Genomic DNA, 27,190 nt, shown 5'->3' on the forward strand with positions numbered 1-27,190 from the left:
AATACTTGGTTACAATTATAAATTGCCACATTTCTGAGTGAGGCCTTAAGACCCCTGGTTAGTTAGATAGTTGGAAGTTAGAGGAAGGCAGGTCGAATCCAAAGAACTAAATTAAATGACTGTGTGTGTGAGTTTGTCCTCTGCATATTTACATCTACATAGTTACAACACTGACAGCTCCAGAGCTCAGTTAGGGGCTCACTGAAAATACAACAGATGGTTTATGTTGCCATATAACTAGAGTGGGTGTCAAAATGTGTTTGTTTAATTGGATTGAGACTTATTTGCTTATTTGCATGTGTCTTCACAGGATTTCTGCAGTCTTTCCTGCAACACACATACTAATGCTAAAGTAATTTAGTCTCAAACTTATATAAAGCACAAATTATTGATCTGAATTAAATTTCCATTAAGATTTTGTGTTGTGTTGTTATGATATTGTCAGTTGGCGTGTTTTTTTTTTTTATAAAAAAAGAAGTACAGTTATTTTTTGATTATAAAATCTTAAGTATCAGGACAACCCCCGCCCCCCCCCCCAAAAAAAACAAAAAACTTGTCCTTAATGAGTCTTAAAATTACATAAATTCTACTTCAGATTACTGATCCTGCAAGAAATACATCCTGTGCCATTACTTATGGAATAAAGGCTAGTCCAAGAAGCGTAAGCAATTACTATTTGAATATTTGTTTCTCATATTGTTGTTGAGGAATTCCTGCCCACTCCTTTTTATAATTTTTCTTCAGTTCAGTGACTTTGATAAGGATTCATTAATGCAGAGCTTTCGTTGGCCCCACCACAGCATTTCACTTAGGTGGAGGTCTGGACTTGAATAATATTACGGTGCATTATAATGCTGTATAGTGCAGGAGACTAGGGAGCAGGAGTAATTAACATATAACATTTAACATATACTGCCCACTTCAAAAATGCCAAAAAGGCAAGAAAAACTATGATGTGCAACTGGGTTGTATACTGGGAACCAGGTGTCAACAATCGAGAAAAGTAGAAACAGATGGGAATAGAAATGCCCGACATTTTCAAAATAAAACCCAGTACAAAAACATCTAAAAACAAGGTAAATACAACGCTTATACAATGTCAGAATGCACTGTCGTTAAATTTTGATTCTTTCCTCCCCAACAGCTGTTATGTTTTACATTTGCAGGTGTGGTTGGGGTCATTGTCTGATCGCTGTGTTCCTCAACGCTGGTCCTCAGGATCAGCATCAGCTTCTTGTTGTAGCCTGCACAAGTCTGTCACTGATCCATTCATTTTAACCAGGTGTATGGGAGAAGGGAAATGTATAAAGTCCACCCCCACCCCCCAAGGACTGAAACTGAGGAACGATGTCCTATTGTATGACCCAGTTCCTGCCAAGCTTTAGCTATCAGTGTCAACTTTGGTCTCACTTGTTTAAGGATGTCGTTCCATAAATCATTGGATTTGTTGTGAAGCTTTACAATAAAACCTTCCAATAAATCATTACTTTTTCCCCTTTTTTGTGGTTTCATAAACTATAACACTTAACATACTGATTTAGGTTAAGTTAGCTTTAAGTTTCATCGTGTTATTGTACTTGTTCTAATAGATGATCTGACCTTGAGGTGAACTAGCTGGGACATACAGTACACTAATGTGAAGATTGGCAACAGTGAATGTTTTGTTAATCTCACTTGCTGATGATCATTTTAATTCTCACAGAAGCAGTACGGCTATACTTAGTTTCTCACACAGTGGTTTTTCATTTTTGCTGTTTTTTGTCAAATAGATACCTAAATGTAACTTAACGTGGTCGATATGTCAAATGTTGTTGTTCACTCAAAGTTTTGGTCATCTAATTTTAGTTTTCTAATTTATAGAGCACATAAGGACTTTATTAAATCCTGATATAGTGTATAAAACCTTACAAGTGGAAGAGGGGGTACTTTCTTCTTCACTTGACTGCATAGTACAAAGTATGCCTGCAGCAGATGCCATAATCTCCTCGCAGTCATGCTTTAGGAAAAGATTATGAAAGTGATGAAAGCGGTTTGTCATTTTAGTCTCATGCTATTTCTGTGCTCACAAACACATAGGCACGACATACATGCACCGTAGATACACAGCTCTGTGGTTTGAAGACTATGTAACGTACAGAGCAGTCCATTTATGCAGATTAAATACAGAGGTGTGCTTCCTGAATAAAAATGAGAGTAGAGATGGTAGGTAGGAGGAGGTTGGATGTGACTAAAAGAAGAAGAGGTCATAAAAGAATGCAACATGAAGAAAAAGAGAAATGGCAGCGATAGCACACAAAGGTAGAGTGAAGATGGGGAAGAACGATGATGAACAAGATAATAGAATTATAATGGCATTTTCACTCTCCGACAATGGAGATGCTTCTTTCCTCCGTTCTTTTTTATCTCCTTTGACCTTCTTTCCTCCTATCCCTCTCTTCCTTGTTAGCCAAAACAATGGGAAAAAAAAATTCAATGTTTTTGGCGACTCCAATAAAGCCAGTGATGTGCAGTAAATGTGACTGAAAGACTTTCTTTGCTGAGGATGCGGTTAATGCAACCAGACTCCGAATGGTCATGCCTGTCCAACCGGTTCATGTGTGTGTGTGTGTGTTATGCAACGGTATGAAGGCTTTAATACATGTCAGTGGAATCTCTTTTCTCTCTTCATTCCCTGGTATATCCTAAACATTCAAAGCAATCAATGACATCATCCAGCTTTACTATAGCTGCTTACAAATGTCAATTTCAAACATAAGATGAATGAATGAATGAATGAAAATGAATGAATGAATGAATGAATGAATGAATGAATGAATGAATGAATGAATGAATGAATGAATGAATGAATGAATGAATGAATGAATTTATTCCGTTCATGGTATATCTTCTTACAATGTTGTACATAAATTGTACGAAATTCCCTCAGAGAAGGATGAGAAAGAGATAAAAACCCAGTGCAGGAAGAGCTGACACTGATACACTTCTGTCACCGTGCGATTTTCTCTGGATCAAAATTCATATTCAAGATACACAACAAGCCAGTTTTACAGTTGCAGCATAAGTTCACACCCTTTTTCCCTCCACCAACACAACAATTAACTAATAGCAAATGCTGAAATTAAGTGCTGGGCTCTTCTAACTCCTTAAAAGCGGCAAATCACTGCTCCAAAAGACGTGACTCCACCCAACAAGGGTAATTTATGGTAAGACCAGATTTAGGCTCGTTTAAATGCTTTAATGAAAAATGCCATATCTACATGCAGCAGGGAGATAGCAATGCTGTGACATCAGGCTCATCTGAGTCTCAGTATCAATTCATAATGAGAAGATTTCTGAACCCCCCGCAGAGAGACGAGCGCTCAGAAAGACAGGCATAAAGGACGAGAGAGAGAGGAGACAGAGAGAGATGATCGATGCAACATTTGACACCTTTTTTGAGTGCCACCATCCCTCTCCTTCCTCCCTTGCTTTTCGAGCCTGCCTTTGGGTTCCCACCCCCCTGCTCCTGTTTCCTTCTCCAGGTCTCAGGGGAGAGGGTCTAACTCATCACACAGTGCAGCAAAAAAATCAATGAAAGATGGAAAGAGGTGGGAGACAAAGAATAAGAAATGAAGCACCATATTTTTAGACAACTCCTCCAAGCATCCAATTAAAATAAAAGACAAAAAACGCCCCCAAACCCTTTACCAATGGGCTTAAATTTCATTCTGTTCATCTCTTTAGACACAAAAAAACAAAATACAGACGTTGACCAATGTAACAGTTTATATAAAGGAAAAAAAATCCACATTCCCATCCACCATCAAACATTCAGACCCAAATAATATCAATCACTTTTGCGTTAACGGCACAATCCCCTGCCATTATTAGACGTACACTTCAATACCTCCGATATTCCAATATTCGATTTGATTTCGCCAAGAATCCAATCCAATCTGACTGAGTGTGATATTTCCAACACCCCACCATGGACAGTCAGACGCGGAGAGTTTAATATTCATCCGATGGTGAGTCGGGGCTCCACAACAACTCCCAAGGCTTTGGACAGTTATGCATGAATAAACAGCCTAAACACACGCATGCACATGCACACACAGCTCATTTACAAACACCACCAGCTGCAGCGCAGTCCCCTGCCTCTCATGCTCCTCTGATTGTTGTCCTCCTTTGGTCTACAAAGCACAAAAGTACTTTTTATTTAATTAAACCCGGGATTTCTAGAATACAATGCGAAGGACGAGCGGAACTAAATGACGACTAACAAACAGATGCAGCATACGTAAAAAGCGTGAAATATGTGTAATTTCCTCCAACCTACGCTGCACCAGATATGTTAAAAATCAATGGAGGATAAATGAAAAGTTTTTTACATGATAGTGTTTAAAAAACAAAAAAAAGACTCAAATGAAATGAAATTGAAACACACAGCTCATGTAGTGCAGAGTCCATTCAAGTCTGCTGTTCCGTCTCATTCATTCACTTTTCCTCACACATCTGTGTCTTTCACTTCCAATATTTCTGCACCTGTCTTCCCCTCTTAATCATTCCCTCCACATAAATGCCACTGTATTCCTCCTCCCTTGATTCCCCTTTACTCTGTCCAGCGGTCAGCCAATTCGCAGCTTCTCTCAGATGCATTGTGCCCATTCACTCCCCGCGTCTCTGCTGTGGGTGTGTTACAACACTAACCTGCCCTTCTGGCACGCTGAGCACAGCCAGGCTTTGTCCCTCTTGCTGTAGGTGCAGCAGGTCTTGCAGACGTTGTACTGGCAGTCCAGACACTGGCGCTTTGGGTTGAGCAGGAAGGTGAAGGGCGCGCAGCAGCGGATGCAGCAGTGCTCGTTGAAACGGTGCTGCTTGGAGAGGATGGAGCATCTGCTGCCTTCCTCTGCCAGCTCCTGCTTCATCTCACTGAAACAGAGAGAGATAGAGAGGGAGAGAGGGAGAGAGGGAGAGAGGGAGAGGGGATGGGGGAGGGGGAGAGAAAGTGAGAGGTTGGTGAGCGTCTGGTCGCAAAGTGAAAACGGCACAGGAGGTGATGCAGAACAATTAGAAAAGCAGTGGCAAATGAGAAATTCAAACACGACTGGGATATTTAAACAAAACACGGGGGTCACTGAAGGGGTCAGGGTATCGCTGAAAACGTCCCCCTTGCTCTCCGTTTCGCTCCGTATCCATCCCTCCCTTACACCAATTCCGTGGAATTAACACGATGGCTGACATTTCAATTTTTGAAGACCTGTCACGCCTTGTTCTACCACATCAGTCACAACACAGCTGAGGAGAGCACCCCGTACACGTCTGCTACAGACAATAATGCAGCTGTCGGATTTGTTATTCAAAGTATTATTGTGACACCAAATTGGAATGAACTGTACTTGTGTTTGGGTTCCCCTACTGAAGATGTAGCCAGACGAAAGCAGGATAAAAAACAACTAAACAGAAGGACCTGGACTGTAAAAACTTCTACAGTCACATCAGATAACTGTTTGGGCAGAAATCCAAACAACTGCAGCCACAGAAAGAAAGAAAAATGGAAAGAAATCTCACTTCTCTCAGCCTCTGCGACAATAACGGTCTTTTTTTTTAAATCATGTCTTCAATAACAGTCTGATAGATTTGTGCCATGCTGGGAGTGAGATGTTTTTTTTTTTTTAAAGGAAATTTCTCTATGAAATTAACAAAAAGCAGCACTATCCAGATACTCATAATCCATGATGTCTACTATTATTTGGTGCAATCAGGGGAGTTTGACCTTTTTAAATGTATTTGACAAAAGAAACTCATCAGGGTATCCAATGTTAGTTTGCACACTGCCTCTTTGAATAAGTGTTCTCCATCACACCTGAAGCCTCTGCTCCGTCTGACACAACAAACAGCAAGTAGGCGGTGTTGGTGAATGGGGAGGAGGAAAGATGTGGTTTATCTAAGTTCACAGCTGCACTCATGACTCTCAGAGCAATAAAACCTCCTCAAGTAAGAACTTGAGAAGAGTACGTTAGCAAAACAAAGTTTTAGTGAGCTTCAATGTAGAAAGAAATCCTCCCATCCACTGTGTAGATGTTTTACGCGACAACAGCACTCTAGTTAGTAAAACATGACACTGGCTTCATGAGTTATTCCTCCCTTCATGGGATGTCTAATCTCATGTGAAAGACAAATATCCTGCATGTGCTCCATCTCTTCTTTATTCTTGTGAAATGCTCTAAGCAAAGCCATGAGGTTTATTAATGTGACAGTGAGCAGCGTCTGAATCACTAAACGCAGCAACTTTAACAGATTGATGATGTCATTAATGTTACTCAGCTCTTGTCTTAAAATGTAAAACATTTATGTAAAGCTTGTTTAAAAAAACAAACAAGCAGAGGCATAGTTGCAACTAAGCCTGTTAGGATAATTTTGTTATTAAATCAGTGTGGGTTAATGTGCCAGACACATTCATGCACAAGTTCATCATCAAATACAATGAAGTTCAATAATTCTGCTTTTAACCTGGTGAATTCAAACTATTCCTGCGTTTCTGTTCCCCCCCACTGTTGAAATAAATCCATCCTCAATTTCGAAATCCCTGCTCTCATCCAATAATCTTCTCATTTTTTCTGAGCAAACCAGTCCTTTAGAGACCATTGTTAAAATGTTGTAATTCTGCCTTTCAGACAGTCGTGTGTGGATCCCTCCTCTCCACCTCCTCTCCACCTTCTCTCCATCCGTGTTCTCCAAAGCCTCTGAATGGTCTCAGTCATCTCAAACCTCCAGGATCTCCACATCTCTGTTACCCTCTTTACATTCCTGCATGTTACCATTACAATATGTTTTTTTTTACTGTGCTGTCACATCATCTGTTATCAGTGGCATACAATGGTTAAATAACATTTATTGATTTTTGCACTTGCTTGTGTCAGATTGTGAGATTCCAGCACGCATGCTTTATTTTATGTTCTTGGGCAACGTACAAGAAGCTTCAGAGGTGTGGTTTTAGTTTTAAGAGTCTGATAAAACATAAGTGATGTAGGATGATACGGACTGTAAATCAGTGTTTTAATCAGCAAAGCATCTATCTGAAGCCTCAACTGCTCACATAAATTATGCATATGGGTTTTTCCCTCTGTACGATTTCTGCTGACTGGACAATGAACCGTAGCTAGGGGATACAATAAATTAGTAATGCTTTGCATTTATATCCTGAGGCAATCACCATCAGAAAATGTTGCCCTTGTGTAAATTATCTCTCAAGTAGTACACAGAAAGGAGGTGAGCGTGGGCAACACATTTGCCCACGTTTTCACTAGCAGCCATCAGTTGTCATGAGGTATGAACGGAGGCAGGCGCGCGGAGATGGGGATGTTGCTGCTGTGAGGTGTGAACGGAGTTCAGCTCGAATGGGCAGTGAGTAAATTATTAAAGACCCTCCTCACCGCACTACACACAGCCAGGCCACAGCCTTTCACCGATCCTACAGACAGACACACGTGCAGAATGGCTGCCATCTATGTGACAAAAACAGACAAATCATATGACTGAACACAGTTATAAATGCAATAGATGGAAAGTAAATGAGAAATGGAGATGATGTGAAAGTGTGTTTGCAACCCAAATTAGATTACGAAGCGATACATAGAAAATGAATGCAGCATGCTGAGCTTCCTGCATGTAATGTTTGCACCCAATGGCGGTATTTCAATCTCCTGCTTTCCCAAGTTATCAACACTGCTCCTCAAGCACATCCTCTGCTGCCTGACTGATTGCTTTTCCTATGCATCATTACATGAAGCATATTAACAAGATGAACAAACCATTTTATATACAGTGTCACAAAAGACTGGCCGTTGGAGGGCAGTGGCACATAAATACTGACATAAGCACATTATGAGACTATGATAGGATTTTGTTATCATCATTATGTGTACTTAATTAAAAATCTAATCTCAAACCTAAAAATCTTTGTGCAGCATCTGGTTTGCAACAGATGGAAAACCAAAACTAAGAAATCCAGATAGAGGAAGCAGAGTTTTATATCTTAATAATGTGGAGGAGATCAGTCGCCTGGAAATCGTGCGACTGATTTTCATTCAGTCCCGATAAGCATCAGGAACCATTTTGTCTTTCTGTGTCCTTGATATGAATTTAATGAGCAGTGGAGTTAGATGATGGCCAGCTTTGACCATTTAATTAAATGAGCTGGCAAATGTACATGTATATCCACAGACAAGGGGGTTTGTTATGCCTGCCGTCCCCTCACTTGAACTTATACCTCTGTTAATGAGTCATGAACCTGTGCTCATATCAGCGTACCGACTGCAGATACACGTGGGTCATCCTGGTGCCTGCGATGCCCAATTACCAACAATGAAATATAACACTGGCTGCTCTTAATTAACAATGTGTCATTTAGAGTTACACAATGTTAACAGGAACGTATGATGGATCTAGTAATCTTATTTAACATCCAGGACATTATACACCAACGAGTTGGTGAATAATGTCCTGGAGATTGTTTTAATTAAGACAGGAAAACAGTCAATAACTACAAACTGCACTCCAAAGGTTTCATGACTCACCAGCAAAACTTAACTTCAAATTTCTGATCAGGAAAATTAAGAAATCAGTAAAATATGAGTAAGAGTAAGATATTGTTGGTAAGTAAGTGGTTTCATGCATTTTCAATGAGGTTCATTGCTTTAAGCGTTATGCTTCTCCTCTTTAACACAATGTCAGCAGGAAGGTACCTGCTCATCTAAAATGCATGCCCACAGACACCCTTACCCTTTAATGCTGGAAATTAATTACAGTAATAAACAGAAATTTACATTTTATTTAATTGTTAATTATATACTGAAATTAAAAACACCCCCAATTTTGTCTTTAACAATTTTCAAATGAACAGTTTTGAATGTGAGTGAATACGTTGGGTAATTTTATTTAATTTTTGATTTATTTGATTTATTTTTTTAGATTTTTTATTTTTATTTTCTAGATTTTTATTGTTTAGATTATGGGGTGGACCAGAGATCTCGGTAGTGTATCAAATATGACACATCGGGCTTAAGGGGTAAAAACCTAAAACCTGAAAACAAACATCTCTTCACTCAACATTCCCCAGCAGTTACCAGATCATTAATAATTCATCAGTGTACCTCAGAATTGGCATTTGAAAATGCTTTGCCTAAAAAAAGTTAATTATTAATGGAAATATATGAATATAATGATCTGGCAGCACACGCATCTCAACCCACCAGCAGACGACGGTGGCCTTGTCTTCTCTGACTCAGATGTAAGAGCAGCTCTAACGATGAGCTACTTCAGTCCTGCATGTCTGAACCAGCAATTTTCAAGATGAGGAAAAGCCCGTATATTCCCCGTGTGTCACGTTCAATAATAATTAAGAGTCACGTGATGCTAACCTTAGGTAAACCTTTTTCTCATCTCTGATGATCTCTAGCTTATATTTAAAGTCTAAATTGTTCATAAACATCGGGGAAGCAGGTAGCGGGTACTTGGTACAGTAGCTGGATTCAGCTGCTGCACTGTTCAAGTGCAGGATTTAGTAGAAACAGAGAGAAAACACACACGAATGATGTTACTGGTCAATGGACACCCCTTCTTGTAGCCTTGGCCTTCCCTGCATAAATAGTTGCACGACCGTCAAACTTCATACCTAGTTTGTAACAAGACCCAACAGTTTTTAGATCAAAGTTGAGATGAAATGAAACGACAGACCTGTGTCCGTTCTGGTACTGCTGATGGGACTCTACAATGCTTACAAACAAACTGAATCCACTGATTTTTTAACATCCCTCGTACAAGACACAAAGGCTTAAAGAAACTGATTTCACAGCCGTAGAAGGGACAAAACATCACTCAGCTCCTCATCTTTGCTTCTACTTCCTTCCACACCTAACTTCTGCTAACCTTCCCCTGTAACAGCACTACAATCGGATTCATCTCTCCCTCAAGGCGGATGCATATTATCTCTACAACCCTACCTTTGCAAGTAGTCGAGATTAGTTCCTCATCTTGTCTTTCTGAGACTACGTGACGCTCTGCTGATTCAAAGCAGAAACCCCCAGCTACAGTGTTGATGTCTGATTTTTGCTCACGTGTCTATGAACACATAAAAGTTAACAAACTTGACTTTTTAACAAAAGAGGGAAATATAAGTAACCTAACAAGGGAATCCAGGAGAATTCTGCTGTTTTAAAGAAGTGTAATCAGCTTATTTTACTGCACTTTGTATGATGATTGAAAAGACTATTTTTATGTTACTGAGCACCACTTAGTGATGATGTGTAAATATCAAATGATCCCAAACAGGACGCAGTTAACATGAATTAATATTGCATTCATATTTATAAAAACAACCTGGTGCAGTGCAGTTTTTAGATCAATTTACAATAATCCATCCATCCATCCATCCATCCATCCATGCATCCATCCATCCATCCATGCATCCATCCATCCATCCATCCATCCATCCATCCATCTCAAGGTGGTCTGCTGGCATCTGTTACATAACGTTCATGTGTCTGGACTGAAGCAGGAAGCTCGGGTATATCTGGAATCATTTCAACCAATTTGGGGAAATAACTTCAGTTATTTTTACTTTATTCATGTTTTAGCTGTGTAATAAGTGTCTTTGGGGCGGGGAAAAGTATTTAATCAGAGTGGAAATGTGAGAAATTACGTGAGTTTAAAATTGACGCACTGAAAAAAGGAAGGATTTTAAAAAAAGGGGGGGGGATAAACAAACATCTAATTGGAATAAATACAGTTTGATTTAAACTGTTGTGAAATGATGAAAACAGAGTGAAACCACTTTTTCACCAATGATGCACTCAAAAAACACATCATCTCTTATTTATCATTAAAGCAAAGTGCATAAAGATTAGTGGCAAAACTAATTTTAATGAAAGATATGAACAAATTACAGTAATAAAGTAATACACTTAAGTGAGTTTAAAGTTGATGATCGGAGTCAATTATTTTCTGTCTTAAGTTGATCAACATTTTGTTAGTAACAGTGTTGCATTCACAGCACCGAGCTGGCATTTTCCATTTAAAGAGTAAATGTTTTTGTACAGGTGTATGAAAATAAATAACATACAACTTATTCTGCTGCGAAGCTTACCTCTTACATCAGTCTTTCTAAGTAACCCCAAATGATGTTATTCACTGATGTCAAAGACAGAACGAAAGGATTGTGGCCAACTGTCGTATTCAGAAATGTGCATCACATCAAGTCATAATTTTGTCTTATGTATTTAAAATGCAAATTATCTCATATATAACTGCAGGATTAACTTCGGCAGCTTTAGGCAAAGTAGGAACAAAGTTCCACTACAGCAGGAACTGAATTTTTAACGTCCCAAACCTTTAAATGAAAAAGCATTGATTATGCAGATGAGTCACTGCAGTGTGGACGTAGCCAGGGCTGTTCCAGAGGAAAATGGAGCGCACATTGAATACTGATCAGTGATATCAGGATGGCGTGATGATGATGATACATAGATTTTATGACATCCCAGCAAGAAATGTTTGTCCTTAAGCTCTATAAACTTGGTTCTTTCTCATCTCACTCATCTTTGATTAAATCTGCCCTGTTTCCCCCTTTAACTCTCACCCCCTTGTTTCCTAGCGATCTATTAACATAGTTATTTTCTTACTTTACTGTCCACCTCTCTATCCATTTCTTTCTCTCTCTCTCTCTCTCTCTCTCTCTGATGACAAACAGCGCAGGCTGAAGACTTAGCTTTCTGGCTGAAGTTGATTTATGTTATGGCCAGACTTGTAATCTTGATAATGGCTTTTTGCAGCCTGGCAAGAAAACAAAAACAACTGCAGTTTTTCTCTAAATGATATCGTCCCCTCTCATCTGCTGTTCTCCTGCTCAGAACTGATCAGCTCAGGTGGAAACTTGAAACCATTGTGTTGAGATGACATATGAATTTTATTAATGTTGTGTATCTATTTAAAAGGACTTTTAGTGACCAGATGCATTTCATCTGTAATTATTGTAATTGTTCACTTTTTATAGGCAAGGGTGCACACAAGCCGGTACTCGAGGGCTAGTCTACTGCATGTTTTAGATGTTTCCCCGTCTTCAACACACCTGATTCTAATCACTGGTCGTCATCAACATGTCATCAAGGTTTACACAACTCTGTTGGTGACACAGCCTTGTCTATCAGGGTTGTGTTTCTGCAGGAAACATCTAAAACGTGCAGTAGACTGGCCCTCCAGTACCAGCTTGTGTGCAACCCTGTTTATAGGTATGAACTAACAGCCTCAAATATAACCTGAGTTAGAAGACTCACTGAATTTTTTAGACTATTAGTCTATTTACCATTTGTAACATTCTGGCAAATTAAAGCAGAACAGGAAGTTGCACATGAACGATGCGTCCGTTTTCAAGTCAGCTCACATGATGTCATCAAGTAGCAAGTTCCAGTTTTCAAAACTGCAGCCTGGTACAAGCTCTCCATAGCTATTTCACCTCCAGGACAACTGTATGGGGGATACTTTTTATTTCCTTGTACCTCATTATTTAAAATCATATGTAACCACCTATGTATGCATCATTAGTGATATTATTTTATGGATGGTATCTAGCAAGTGGCTCCTTGATAACATATAGGCAACGACAAAAGTAAGCTGGTACTCTAAACATCTAAATTCCCAAATAAATAAATAAATAAACAAATAAATAAAAATAAAAGAACCCGCTCTTCTGTTGCCTCACGCTTGCTCAGGATAGGAGATTGCACAGAAGTGAAGATTCTGTACACTTGGTGAGGTTGTTTGATATAAATTGGTAACACGTGAAATTTGAATTCAACTGGAATGAATTGAAATGAATTGGATTATGCAGAAATTACAATGTATTGGGCTGAACTGGAATATGATTTGGTCTTCATTGCATTGTATTTCCTTTCTTAGACTTTGAGTGCAGTTTGTGCAAAGTAAAAGCAAGTAAAGTGAAATGAGTTGAAAAAGTAAACGTGATCACCCTACTGCTTTGGGTGAATTTGAGACTCTCATGATCATTCTTGATTAAAAGATAATAGAGTTTGTTGTACTAATGATAGTTAGTGGAACCCACAAGAAAAAAGCGAATAATGAGAATCATAACAACAATTTAATACCTAAATGCAGAATAAAGCAATCTTTATGTGTCAGTATACATCTTTGCAAACACACTGCCATTTTTACAGCACTCGGGGAGCAATTAGGGTGAGGGGCCTTGCTCAGGGCCCGAAGTGGTTCATCTTGGAGCCGTCCCGGGTCTTGAACCTGGTCCTCCAGACCCAAGACCACTGTTACCACTACCGCTCCCCTTGGATGTAGATTATTGGTTGTGTCAAATAATCCCCATACAATGCTGTCCACATTCATGCCTTTGGAATAGAAATTCACTTTTGACCAAATATCGAGGGACTATTAAAACCTACAATGGCATAAATCGAATCCTGCGGAAACACCAAGCAGGGAGCGATTAAAGTTAATTTACGCCGCACATAGATTTTTCTGTGAGACGGGGAAATGGCACTGGGCTGCACCAAACATGGATCTCACAACATTTTATAAACAGTTGATTTACCGCACGATGCCCAATGCTTTTGACATAAAAGATACGGCTTCCTCCCTGAATGTTGACCCACACACCGCAATCACAGGAAAAGAAAGAGGCAGCATATGAGGGAAGTTATAGAGGATCATTGCAGTCTGTTAGAGTAGTATTAGCATAACTGAGGAGAAGATTGTGGTAAGAAAAAAAAAAGTATTGGACAATGCAGCAAAGAGTCTTTGATCATTGCTTGGACCGCCTGCTGCAGCAGAGCGAGCAAACCTGCAGCAGTTCACCAGTGAACAGAGCTCTGGAGCAGGAGGGATGCTGGAGCACAGTCGGCTGCCAGGAGTGCGGTTGTGTGTGTAAATTAAGCACAAGTGTGTTCATGTGTGCATTTATTGATCTTTTCGTTTCCAAGTGTACAGTATCTAAATGCACTTGGTAACCGTGAATTGATCGAGAGCTTTCCAAGTTCTTGATATGGTTTTAATTGAAAGTGATCAATTTTAAGTGTGACAATGTTTGACTTCCTGTCTTTCTCTCGCCACCTCTCACTGTCCTGGCATATGTGCTTGCGTTATTTATGTTGTGTGTCCCTATTAGGAGCAGGACGCAATCTATGTAATGTCAATAATAGTAAAACTTTAGTAGCTCTAGTCAGAGTAGTATGGTAGTAATGGTTACGATTACAAATGTGGTAAGTCTCTGCCAATCAGGATCAGTGCAATCTCCTCTGAACTAATGGAAGCACAACTGACTGTGTGCGCACTGAACTTAAGTGTGGATCCCTCCCTGCTGCTATGCAGCCTGAAGTGACTTATTAATCCACTTTGCTGCTCTGTGTGCCTGCAAGTATGTCTTATTTGTGCACACATGCATTTTCATCTTTGTAGACCGTTTGTGCATTCGAGTTGGAAGAATACACATCTTCCCAAGGGTGAAAAAAAAAGGATCACAGACATTTTGGCAAAATCAAAGAGCAAAATTTGCATTTTGACCCAGAAAGGGTGAATCCAAGCTACTCAGTTCATCAAAATTCAACGCCAACTCCAAGAAAAAGCAAAGAGAACTACTGAAGACAATTCTGAATGTCATTATCAATAATTCTTGGGCAAACCTGCACTTTGGGCATATTTTTCAAGGGTTTATGATATCCAGCTACTGAGTTGTTGGGAAGCCGCTGACTGAAGTGCAGGCACAGAGAAGCCGGTGAGCTAAGGCTACAATCACACAGCTTGAAGGCAGCAACAGAGAGCCCTATCATGTGGAATGACATTCATGTTGAAGCCATTCAAATAAATAAATATTTTAACATCCAGCAGCCCTCGGGTGCAGACGACAACTTCTAAAGTCTGAACAGTTTTCTTATAAGATGATTCAGCCTTTTGCAATAACGTGCTGTGAACAGACAAAATGTGGTTTGGGGCTGCTTCATTGCTGGGTATCGTGCAGTCATTGATAAAAAGTGTAAACTTAGCATTATATCAAAGAGTGTGTGGGGTGAATGCGAAGCTATCCATTGTTTTTTGTTTTGATATTTTTATTAGGGGGTAAGGCACAGTTGAACAGGAATAAACAAAAAAGATATACAGTCTACCTCCTTTTTTTTTTTTTGGAAGCTATCCATTGTTGAGACGGAGCTGGATCTGAACCTTCAGCGATCTAATGATCATAAGTTCACGGAGACCGCCATTGAGGGACAACTCACAGAAGAAACAGAATATTATAGAATGAACAAGTCAATGCGACAAAAATGTTGATTTGGATCAATCATTTGTTCAACACTTGGTGCTTGAAATATAATAATAATAATAATAATAATACTCAGTTTAACTTATAAGTTAGAGCCTAAAATCTAAATCACACTAATATTTGGTGTTACCACCATTTGCCTTCAAAAGAAGAGCAATATTTTTAAGTAAACTTGAAAAAGGTTGAAATAGGATGTTGAGGGGAAACATAAACATCTGTGGAGGACGGATTTGTTGAACAGCCAATCGCTTACCAAGGTGAACATGAGGAAGTCATTTCACTGGTCATACTTCAGCACAGCAAAACAAAGTAGATAAAATGCAGCAGCAAAGGTTCTGCAAGGCACAGATTTCAAAGCAGAGGAAAGCTCTTCAAAGCTCTTTTCAAGAAGCACGAAGAATTGGGCAAACCTGAGGACCTTACAGTTATCTGGCAAGGAAACTTGCAGCAGATGAAAGATGCATGATGCTTACATCCCTTTAAAATCGGCAGTGCCATCAGCTCAGAAGTAGCAGAAACTAATGAAACAAAGCTACATGGACTGTCCAGAGACGTCTGGCCAGAAGCTGTTTTCATTGCAGAATTGAAACCAAACCTCCAATGTTGAAACAAGGTCAAGTGACTCAGCTATGCAAGAAAACATGGAAAGAGGGGTACAGAAAAAAGGCAGCAGGTGCGTTGCACTGATGACTCAACATTTGAAATACCTGGCTGTAACAACAGTGTGTTTGCTGTGGAGCAGTATGACTGAGTGCCTGCAGGAACGGCGAAGGAATCGTGGAGCTTCCATACAAGTTTGGGGCTGCATTTCTACAAACTGGGTTGGGGATTTGGTCGGGATTAATGGTGTCCTCAGTGCTGAGATATACAGTCAGGTACTTACCCATCATGCAATACCATCAGGGAGCTGTCTGATTAGCCCCAAATTTATACCGCAGCAGAAGAACAACCCCAAACACTCAGCCATTCATGAGAAACTATCTCACCAGCTACTGGATGATCTAGATTTTCTACTGCTTGCTGCTTTGCATTTTATAAATTGATTCAAAAGAATTTACATATTAAATGTTTTTGATAGGATTCTTTATTTACAGGATTTCACACCAGTCTAAGATTTACGCTCAGTACTGTTAACATTATACCCAACTGGTATTCCTTACATAACACTGCTGTACATACAATATATTAATAAATCCTTTTTTTCTGATATTTGAAGATAGAACGCTGTGACTCAAGTGTTTTTCAGGGGACTATAGCTACTTCATATAGCATGGATTAATAATCCTGTTTATCTTTCTGCTGTGACCTTGGTGAGGTTCATCCAGCCACTGAATGAGTGAATGTATAAAGAGGAACCTCAGACTTGCTGTTGTCTCTTTCTCTACTGCTGCCTTGACTTCCTCCTCATCTGCATTGTGCATCAAATAAGAGACAGACTGGTGGTTTTGAATGCTGAATGTGTCTCATCTTCTTTTTAAACCACCTGTCTATCTTCCTGCAGGCAGAGTATGAGAAGCTCAAGGTGACCAGAGCGGGCGTACAGCGGGGATGAAGTGATGCTGGTCTTGCTCTCCCTAAACGCTGTCTTACGTGCTCACTGGAAATGAACCACGGCCGTTTCATAAAACCACACACACACACACACACGCACACACACAAAACTCTTACTTCACAGCAAGGATTTAAATCCCAGAAGCATCTGAATAATGGGATGAGATTAGTTTTTCCACACTTCTGCATTTTGGCTTATTCGTTTCTCTTTAAAAGAATAATGACACTGTGTTGTATGTAATGTTTTGTTTATCCAAACTTCATCTTTAAGAGTTAGTAAAGGCCAACTATAGTATTATATTGTAATATATAATAGTATGGTGATATAATTTGGTTATATGTTATAATATTTTATACAAATTATGTTATATTAGGATATTACTATATTTATTATGCTATATTTATATGATATCATGCTACACCACTCTATATGATAATTATTTATTTGTTCACTCTCGAATCAATATTCTCAATTTATGTACCTATTTTTATCTGCACTGTATGTTAATAAATAAAATAAAAAAATAAAAATAAAAAGAGTTAGTAAAGGCCAGATGTTTTTTTTTTTTTTTTTTTATGTTGTCCTGATATATAAAAACTTAGAACTGGAAGAGGGTGTAGGCTACTTGCTTTTCACATGTTTGTATATGAAATCGTTAGATATTAAATTCATTATTGTGTATGAACCCAGGCCACTGTGACACATTCATCTATCCAATGAAAGATACAACCCAAGCGCAGACTCTGAATATGCAGACCAAAGACCTGCCTAATTTAGAAGAGGTCCTCCTCATGCAAACATACCAGACGTGAGCCGTCAGGGCTGGACAAAGACCATCTGGGTCTGTTGGTGAGACTGGTACCAGGACATTGGTAACAGATTCTTTAGCTGCCATTATTGTAGGATGGGGTCTTTGTAGATTGGGATTGCTTCGCCCAGATGCCAACAGATGTAATCAGACAGGTATCTGGGGAGCTAAGACCCCAGGTGAACACCACAGACTCTGTTATGTTCTTCAAATCTTCCTGAAGCACTTTAATGCCAGTTACTTAGTTCTTAGCACCTGATACTTGGTTAATTCTTGCAAAATGCACATAAAGTCTTGCTTCATTTATTTACATACATCTTTTCAACCCTACAGACTTTCTATTTTGCTAAGTTAAGAGGCAAGTAAGTATATACTCAGTATATACTTACTTGCAAGAAGTCTAGGGCTGTTTGATTAATCGATTTTAAATCGTAATCGCGATTATGTAATTAGAACGATGTTAAAACGTGAAAATCGTAAAATCGATTTTTCACTTTTTTTTTTTTTTTACCTTGTCTGCACACATATTAATGATTGATACCATATTAATGATTGATGGAAATACCTCTCAATACCTGCGACAAGTGCCCCATTGGAGAGGCTCTTTAGTGTAGGAGGGGGCGTTGTAACATGCCACCGGGCATCCCTCAAGCCAGATGCGGTAGACCGGCTCGTGTTCCTTGCAAAAAACTTGCAAATGTGAATAGCAAATGTAATGATTGACATTACACACCTCTACCTCCTTCATGGGTTGCATTATTATTTAGCCCAGTTTAGTTTAATTAGAAAATGTCTTGTTTTATTTAATTGGAAATATAACTTACTGTATGTTTGCAAGTGCTGATTTGCTGATTTTTTTTTTCAGAGATAAAACTTTATATTTTATTATATTTTTTTAAACTTTTTTTCAACTTATTTTACAGAGTTTTGCACTTTATTCATTCATTTTTGGTTTAATAAGAGCAAAGTCTGCACTTAAAGCCCAATGGGGCAAATGTTCAATAAAAAAACAGCATATTTGAAATCATTTCTTTGCCTTTTGTCAATTCACAAAATAATCGTAATCGTAATCGAAAATCGGATTTTGAGAGAAAAAAATCGAGATTTTATTTTTGGGCAAAATCGAACAGCCCTAAAGAAGTCCATTAAGTGCCACAGGATAATGCAGAATGCTCATGACTGAAGGATATATTTAAGTATTATGATGCACAGCAGGAAGGCAGCACAGTGGTTTGGTGATTAGAGCAGCTGCCTCCCAGCCAAGTGTCCTGGCTGGAATCTTGAATGGAACCTCACTGTGTGGATTTTGCATTTTCTCTACGTGCCTGCATGGGAATCATCTTGGTACTCCGGATTCTCCAGAAACATGCACCACAAGTAATTGGTAATTCAGTTTGTCTTCAGGAGTGAATGTGCGCATGCATGGTTGTTTGTCTGGTTTGTCTCTATGGAAATAGATGGAGTGAAATTGCATAAACGTATCAGGTGTTGTGAGACGGTTTCACGTCCCAATCAGTTCAGTTTATCCACCGCTCAGACAATCATTTCACACAGCTGATGCATTTAATCTGCAGAGATGTCCAGCATATTTACAGCTAATATTAACAGCATTTGTATTTAATCTGATTTTCACATTTTTTAAACTCGGCACCCATCCTCTCTTGTGCCTCTTACAGCAAGCACACATTTGCTCTGGGAGTGTTAATATTGACATGGTCAAATGCTTTTTAATGTTGAGCTTAGCCAGTGCTTTGAAGCAAAGTCATAGTAATTACTGAAGTCTGTTTGCAGGAGAAGAATCAATTAGACACAGCTCCTCGGCAGATTATCAAGATAGCAGTGGTTTAAGACAACGCAGCGTTTGATTTTAACCATTAACTTTCACTTTCTGACATATTTTTTGTATCAGCTCTGAATAATTAGGGCCCGAGCACCTTCAGTGCGAAGGCCCTATTGTATCTGTAGGAATTCTTCGCGTTATTATTATTATTATTATTATTATTTTTCTGACGAAAGGACGGCCTTTTTGCCCCCCTAAACGTGCCCAAAAAGTCACCAAATTTTGCATGCAAGGCAGGCCTGGCGAAAAATTTGATATTTAATGGTTTGCATTAATGGGCGTGGCAAAATGGCTCAACAGCGCCCCCTTGAAAACTTTGTGCCTCAAGCCCCACGATACGGTTTGACGTACATGCACGAAAATCGCTACACACCTGTATCATGGCACAACTTCAAGAAAAGTCTCTTGGAGCCATGCCCGAAACCGAACAGGAAGTCGGCCATTTTGAATTAATCGTGTCACTTTGGCGCAATTTATGCCATTCCTTCGGCAGTTAATTCAGCCCGAACCGTAACGTGCACCCAGGTGTGTTATACATCAAAATGTGCGTCTCCCTCCTGCGACCACACGCATTACTTTTCTCTTTCAAAAGCGTTACCGTGGCGACGCTAGACGCCAAAAAGCGCGCCGACCCTTCATCTGGTTGGTTCAGACAGAAAAAACTTTGCGCCTCAAGCCCCATAATACGCTTTGACGTACATGAACGAAAATCGGTACACTCCTGTATTATGTCGCAACTAAAAGAAAAGTCTCTTGGCGCCATGGCCTAAACCGAACAGGAAGTCGGCCATTTTGAACATTCTGAATTAATTGCGTAATTTTGGAGCAATATATGCCATTCCTTCGAGAGTTAATTCAGCCCGAACCGTATCGTGAACCCAGATGTGTTATACATCAAAATGTGCGTCTCCATCCTGCGACTACACGCATTACTTTTCTCTTTCAAAAGTGTTACCGTGGCGACGCTAGACGCCAACAAGCGCACCCCCCCTTCATCTGATTGGTCCATATTTGATAGTTCCCCAAAAGGCACCAAATTTGGCATGCAAGCCAGGCCTGGCGATAAATTTGATATTTCATGGTTTGCATTAATGGACGTGGCAAAATGGCTCAACAGCGCCCCCCGGAAAACTTTGTGCCTCAAGCCCCACAATACGGTTTGACGTACATGCACGAAAATCGCTACACACCTGTATCATGGCACAACTTAAAGAAAAGTCTCTTGGAGCCATGGCCGAAACCGAACAGGATGTCGGCCATTTTGAATAAATTGTGTCATTTTGGCAAAATTTATGCCATTCCTTCGGCAGTTAATTCAGCCCGAACCGTAACGTGCACCCAGGTGTGTTATACATCTAAATGTGCGTCTACATCCTGCGACACCACGCATTACTTTTCTCTTTCAAAAGTGTTACCGTGGCGACGCTAGACGCCAAAAGGCACACCCCCCCTTCATGTGATTGGTCCATATTTGATAGTTCTCAAAAAGTCACCAAATTTTGCATGCAAGCCAGACTTGGCGATAAATTTGATATTTCATGGTTTGCATTAATGGGCGTGGCCTAACGGCTCAACAGCGCCCCCTAGAATACTTTTATCTGCCATAACTTTTGAATGGTTTGACATAGGAAGTCGTGGGTGGTGTCATGGGACATTGTACTGACTTCTTAAGCTTCGTTGGCCAGAATTAGCCCCGCCTCTTCTTCTGATTGGTTGTCCCTTTTTTCTGCTATAACTTTTTAATGGTTTGACATAGGAAGTCGTGGGTGGTGTCATGGGACTCTGTAATGAGTTCTTAAGCTTCGTTGGCCTTAATTAGCCCCGCCCCTTCTTCTGATTGGTTGTCCCGATTTTCTGCTATAACTTTGGAATGGTTTGACATAGAGAGTCCCGCTTCCTGATTCAAACGTCTGCTGGCCCCGCCCCCCGACCAATCAGTGGCGAGTAGGGTGATGACGGCCCCGCCCCCCGACCAATCAGTGGCGAGTATGGTGATGACGGCCCCGCCTCCCGACCAATCAGTGGCGAGTAGGGTGATGACGGCCCCGCTCCCCGACCAATCAGCTGCCTGTAATATGGTGTCATGCTCTCGCGCTGACTCCCGCTTCCTGATTCAAACGTCTGCCGGCCCCGCCCCCCGACCAATCAGTAGGGTGATGACGGCCCCGCTCCCCGACCAATCAGCTGCCTGTAATATGGCGTCATGCTCTCGCGCTGCTCCCGCTTCCTGATTCAAACGTCTGCCGGCCCCGCCCCCCGACCAATCAGTGGCGAGTAGGGTGATGACGGCCCCGCCCCCCGACCAATCAGTGGCGAGTAGGGTGATGACGGCCCCGCCCCCCGACCAATCAGTGGCGAGTAGGGTGATGACGGCCCCGCCCCCCGACCAATCAGCTGTTGTAATGTGGTTACGTCAGAAATAGTCCCGTGCTCAGCCCGGTTAGAACCTCGGTAGAATGGTACAGAAAAAGTAATAATATAAAATATAGTGTTTTACTAATATTTATACCTTACAAATTGTTTAAAAATTAGGAAAAAATGGTTCCAGATATTTTATCGCTATTTTGGTCTCTCATAAGCTAGTAAGTCACAACAGTACCTAAGCTGACATGTAGCTCAGCCAGATCATTGGGGTCTTTGGTTCCTGAGGTTGAGAGTTCGAGCCTGGCTGAATTCTGAATTTTTTGTGAGCAATTTTTGTCACCAAAGTCACCAGATTTTGCATTCAAGCCAGGCCTGGTGATACATTTGATATTTCATGGTTTGCATTAATGGGCGTTGCCTAACGGCTCAACAGCGCCCCCTAGAATACTTTTCTCTGCCATAACTTTTGAATGGTTTGACATAAAGAGTCGTGGGTGGTGTCATGGGACTCGGTATTGAGTCCTTGACCTTCATTGGCCTGAATTAGCCCCGCCCCTTCTTCTGATTGGTTGTCCCGATTTTCTGCCATAACTTTTGAATGCTTTGACATAGAGAGTCGTGGGTGGTGTCATCAGACTCTGTATGGAGTCCCTGACCTTCATTGGCCTGAATTAGCCCTGCCCCTTCTTCTGATTGGTGGTTCCTTTTTTCTGCTATAACTTTTGAATGGTTTGACATAGAGAGTCGTGGGTGGTGTCATTTCTGATATGCTTATGGGGGGCGGTGGACGTGAGTGCGAGGGCCCGTTCATCGCTGCTTGCAGCTTTAATTATTATTTTTTTTTTTTTTCTTCTGACAAAGTGATGGCCTTTTTGCCCCCCTTAACATGCCCAAAAAGTCACCAAATTTTGCACCCAAGTCAGGCCTGGCGAAAAATTTGATATTTAATGGTTTGCATTAATGGGCGTGGTAAAATGGCTCAACAGCGCCCCCTTGAAAACTTTGTGCCTCAAGCCCCACGATACGGTTTGACGTACATGCACGAAAATCGGTACACACCTGTATCATGGGACAACTTAAACAAAAGTCTCTTGGCGACATGGCCGAAACCGAACAGGAAGTCGGCCATTTTGAATTAATCGTGTCATTTTGGCGAAATTTATGCCATTCCTTCGAAAGTTAATTCAGCCCGAACCGTAACGTGCCCCCAGGTGTGTTATACATCAAAATGTGCGTCTCCCTCCTGCGACCACACGCATTACTTTTCTCTTTCAAAAGCGTTACCGTGGCGACGCTAGACGCCAAAAAGCGCGCCCACCCTTCATCTCGTTGCTTCAGACAGAAAAAACTTTGCGCCTCAAGCCCCATAATACGGTTTGACGTACCTGAACGAAAATCGGTACACTCCTGTATCATGTCGCAACTAAAAGAAAAGTCTCTTGGCGCCATGGCCGAAACCGAACAGGAAGTCGGCCATTTTGAACATTCTGAATTAATCGCGTAATTTTGGAGCAATATATGCCATTCCTTCGAGAATTAATTCAGCCCGAACCGTATCGTGAACCCAGATGTGTTATACATCAAAATGTGCGTCTCCATCCTGCGACTACACGCATTACTTTTCTCTTTGAAAAGTGTTACCGTGGCGACGCTAGACGCCAACAAGCGCACCCCCCCTTCATCTGATTGGTCCATATTTGATAGTTCCCCAAAAGGCACCAAATTTGGCATGCAAGCCAGGCCTGGCGAAAAATTTGATATTTCATGGTTTGCATTAATGGGCGTGGCAAAATGGCTCAACAGCGCCCCCCGGAAAACTTTGTGCCTCAAGCCCCACAATACGGTTTGACGTACATGCACGAAAATCGCTACACACCTGTATCATGGCACAACTTAAAGAAAAGTATCTTGGAGCCATGGCCGAAACCGAACAGGATGTCGGCCATTTTGAATAAATTGTGTCATTTTGGCGAAATTTATGCCATTCCTTCGGCAGTTAATTCAGCCCGAACCGTAACGTGCACCCAGGTGTGTTATACATCAAAATGTGCGTCTACATCCTGCGACACCACGCATTACTTTTCTCTTTCAAAAGTGTTACCGTGGCGACGCTAGACGCCAAAAGGCGCGCCCACCCTTCATCTCGTTGCTTCAGACAGAAAAAACTTTGCGCCTCAAGCCCCATAATACGGTTTGACGTACCTGAACGAAAATCGGTACACTCCTGTATCATGTCGCAACTAAAAGAAAAGTCTCTTGGCGCCATGGCCGAAACCGAACAGGAAGTCGGCCATTTTGAACATTCTGAATTAATCGCGTAATTTTGGAGCAATATATGCCATTCCTTCGAGAATTAATTCAGCCCGAACCGTATCGTGAACCCAGATGTGTTATACATCAAAATGTGCGTCTCCATCCTGCGACTACACGCATTACTTTTCTCTTTGAAAAGTGTTACCGTGGCGACGCTAGACGCCAACAAGCGCACCCCCCCTTCATCTGATTGGTCCATATTTGATAGTTCCCCAAAAGGCACCAAATTTGGCATGCAAGCCAGGCCTGGCGATAAATTTGATATTTCATGGTTTGCATTAATGGGCGTGGCAAAATGGCTCAACAGCGCCCCCCGGAAAACTTTGTGCCTCAAGCCCCACAATACGGTTTGACGTACATGCACGAAAATCGCTACACACCTGTATCATGGCACAACTTAAAGAAAAGTATCTTGGAGCCATGGCCGAAACCGAACAGGATGTCGGCCATTTTGAATAAATTGTGTCATTTTGGCGAAATTTATGCCATTCCTTCGGCAGTTAATTCAGCCCGAACCGTAACGTGCACCCAGGTGTGTTATACATCAAAATGTGCGTCTACATCCTGCGACACCACGCATTACTTTTCTCTTTCAAAAGTGTTACAGTGGCGACGCTAGACGCCAAAAGGCGCGCCCCCCCTTCATGTGATTGGTCCATATTTGATAGTTCTCCAAAAGTCACCAAATTTTGCATGCAAGCCAGACTTGGTGATAACTTTGATATTTCATGGTTTGCATTAATGGGCGTGGCCTAACGGCTCAACAGCGCCCCCTAGAATACTTTTATCTGCCATAACTTTTGAATGGTTTGACATAGGAAGTCGTGGTTGGTGTCATGGGACTCTGTAATGAGTTCTTAAGCTTCGTTGGGCTTAATTAGCCCCGCCCCTTCTTCTGATTGGTTGTCCCGATTTTCTGCTATAACTTTGGAATGGTTTGACATAGAGAGTCCCGCTTCCCGATTCAAACGTCTGCCGGCCCCGCCCCCCGACCAATCAGTGGCGAGTAGGGTGATGACGGCCCCGCCCCCCGACCAATCAGTGGCGAGTAGGGTGATGACGGCCCCGCCCCCCGACCAATCAGTGGCGAGTAGGTGACGGCCCCGCTCCCCGACCAATCAGCTGCCTGTAATATGGTGACGTCAGAAATAGACCCGTGCTCAGCCCGGTTAGAACCTCGGTTAAATGGTTACAGAAAAAGTAATACAAATAGTAGTGTTTTACTAATATTTATACCTTACAAATATTTAAAAAATTAGGAAAAAAAAGTTCCAGACATTTTATCGCTATGTTGGTCTTAATGGGCGTGGCCTAATGGCTCAACAGCGCCCCCTAGAAAACTTTTCTCTGCCATAACTTTTGAATGGTTTGACATAGAGAGTTGTGGGTGGTGTCATGGGACTCTGTGATGAGTCCTTAAGCTTCGTTGGCCTTAATTAGCCCCGCCCCTTCTTCTGATTGGTTGTCCCGATTTTCTGCTATAACTTTGGAATGGTTTAACATAGAGAGTCGTGGGTGGTGTCATGGGACTCTGTAAAGAGTCCTTAAGCTTCGTTGGCCTTAATTAGCCCCGCCCCTTCTTCTGATTGGTTGTCCATATTTTCTGACTATAACTTTTGAATGGTTTGACATATTTGAAATATGCTGGTAATGTGTCAGCCGACCACAAAAATCTCTGTAATTTTGGAGGAATCATTTATTTTTTGTCTTTGCCCGGTGCAAATGACATAAATAAAGTGCGTGGTTTGGTTGTGAAAACATAAAAGTAATGTTATGTGAACAATAAATCAAACGCTCCCTTCCATGCAGTGTGTGTGTCTAGGAAGTAAAGACTGGAACATGCTATTCACAAAAGCACAAATAGTGGGGTTTTACTAATATTTATATCTTACAAATATTTTAAAAATTACGAAAAAACAATTCGGGACTCAGATTATATCGCTATGTTGGTCTGTCCTCAATCAGTCAGTCAGAAAACGGCCAAGCTGATTCATGGCTCAGGGGTAACGTCACCGTCTTTCATGTGAGAGGTCGCGGGTTCGATCCCAGCACAATGCAAAGTTTATTGTCAGAAATGTTTGTGTTTTTTTTTAACATCAAAATATGCGTCTCCATCTTGCGACGACGCGCATTACTTTTCTCATTCAAAAGTGTTACCGTGGCAACACTCGACGCCAAAAAGTGCGCCCCCCTTCATCTGGTTGGTCCATATTTGATAGTTCCCCAAAAGTCACCAAATTTTGCATGCAAGGCAGGCCTGGCGATAAATTTGATGTTTCATGGTTTGCATTAATGGGCGTGGCCTAACGGCTCAACAGCGCCCCCTAGAATACTTTTCTCTGCCATAACTTTTGAAAGGTTTGACATAAAGAGTCGTGGGTGGTGTCATGGGACTCTGTATTGAGTCCTTGACCTTCATTGGCCTGAATTAGCCCCGCCCCTTCTTCTGATTGGTTGTCCCTATTTCCTGCTATAACTTTTGAAAGGTTTGACATAAAGAGTCGTGGGTGGTGTCATGGGACTCTGTATAGAGTCCTTGACCATAATTGGTGAAAATTAACCCCGCCCCTTCTTCTGATTGGTTGTCCCGATTTTCTGCTATAACTTTGGAATGGTTTGACATAGAGAGTCCTGGGTGGTGTCATAAGATTCTGTATGGAGTCCTTGACTTTCATTGGCCTGAATTAGCCCCGCCCCTTCTTCTGATTGGTTGTCCCGATTTTCTGCTATAACTTTTGAATGGTTTGACATAGAGAGTCGTGGGTGGTGTCATCAGACTCTGTATGGAGTCATTGACCTTCATTGGCCTGAATTAGCCCCGCCCCTTCTTCTGATTGGCTGTCCCTTTTTTCTGCTATATCTTTTGAATGGTTTGACATAGGAAGTCGTGGGTGGTGTCATTTCTGATATGCTTATGGGGGCGGTGGCCGTGAGTGCGAGGGCCCGTTCATCGCTGCTTGCAGCTTTAATTGGTCTTTTTTTATTTTTCCTTCTTGA

At 41.1% G+C, this 27,190-nt stretch overlaps 1 protein-coding gene across 4 annotated transcripts in view; it reads right to left on the reverse strand.

The window, feature by feature from the left end:
- Positions 1-27,190, reverse strand: part of myripb (myosin VIIA and Rab interacting protein b) — a 159,334-nt gene that overhangs the window by 74,966 nt on the left and 57,178 nt on the right. For all 4 annotated transcript variants that reach the window (XM_061713336.1, XM_061713335.1, XM_061713334.1 and 1 more), the window contains exon 3: positions 4,690-4,911. In XM_061713336.1, coding sequence (XP_061569320.1) covers positions 4,690-4,911 — 222 coding nt within the window. The remainder of the gene's footprint in view (positions 1-4,689; positions 4,912-27,190) is intronic.

This window comes from Cololabis saira, chromosome 22 (assembly GCF_033807715.1).
Source record: "Cololabis saira isolate AMF1-May2022 chromosome 22, fColSai1.1, whole genome shotgun sequence".
Taxonomy (NCBI): domain Eukaryota; kingdom Metazoa; phylum Chordata; class Actinopteri; order Beloniformes; family Belonidae; genus Cololabis; species Cololabis saira.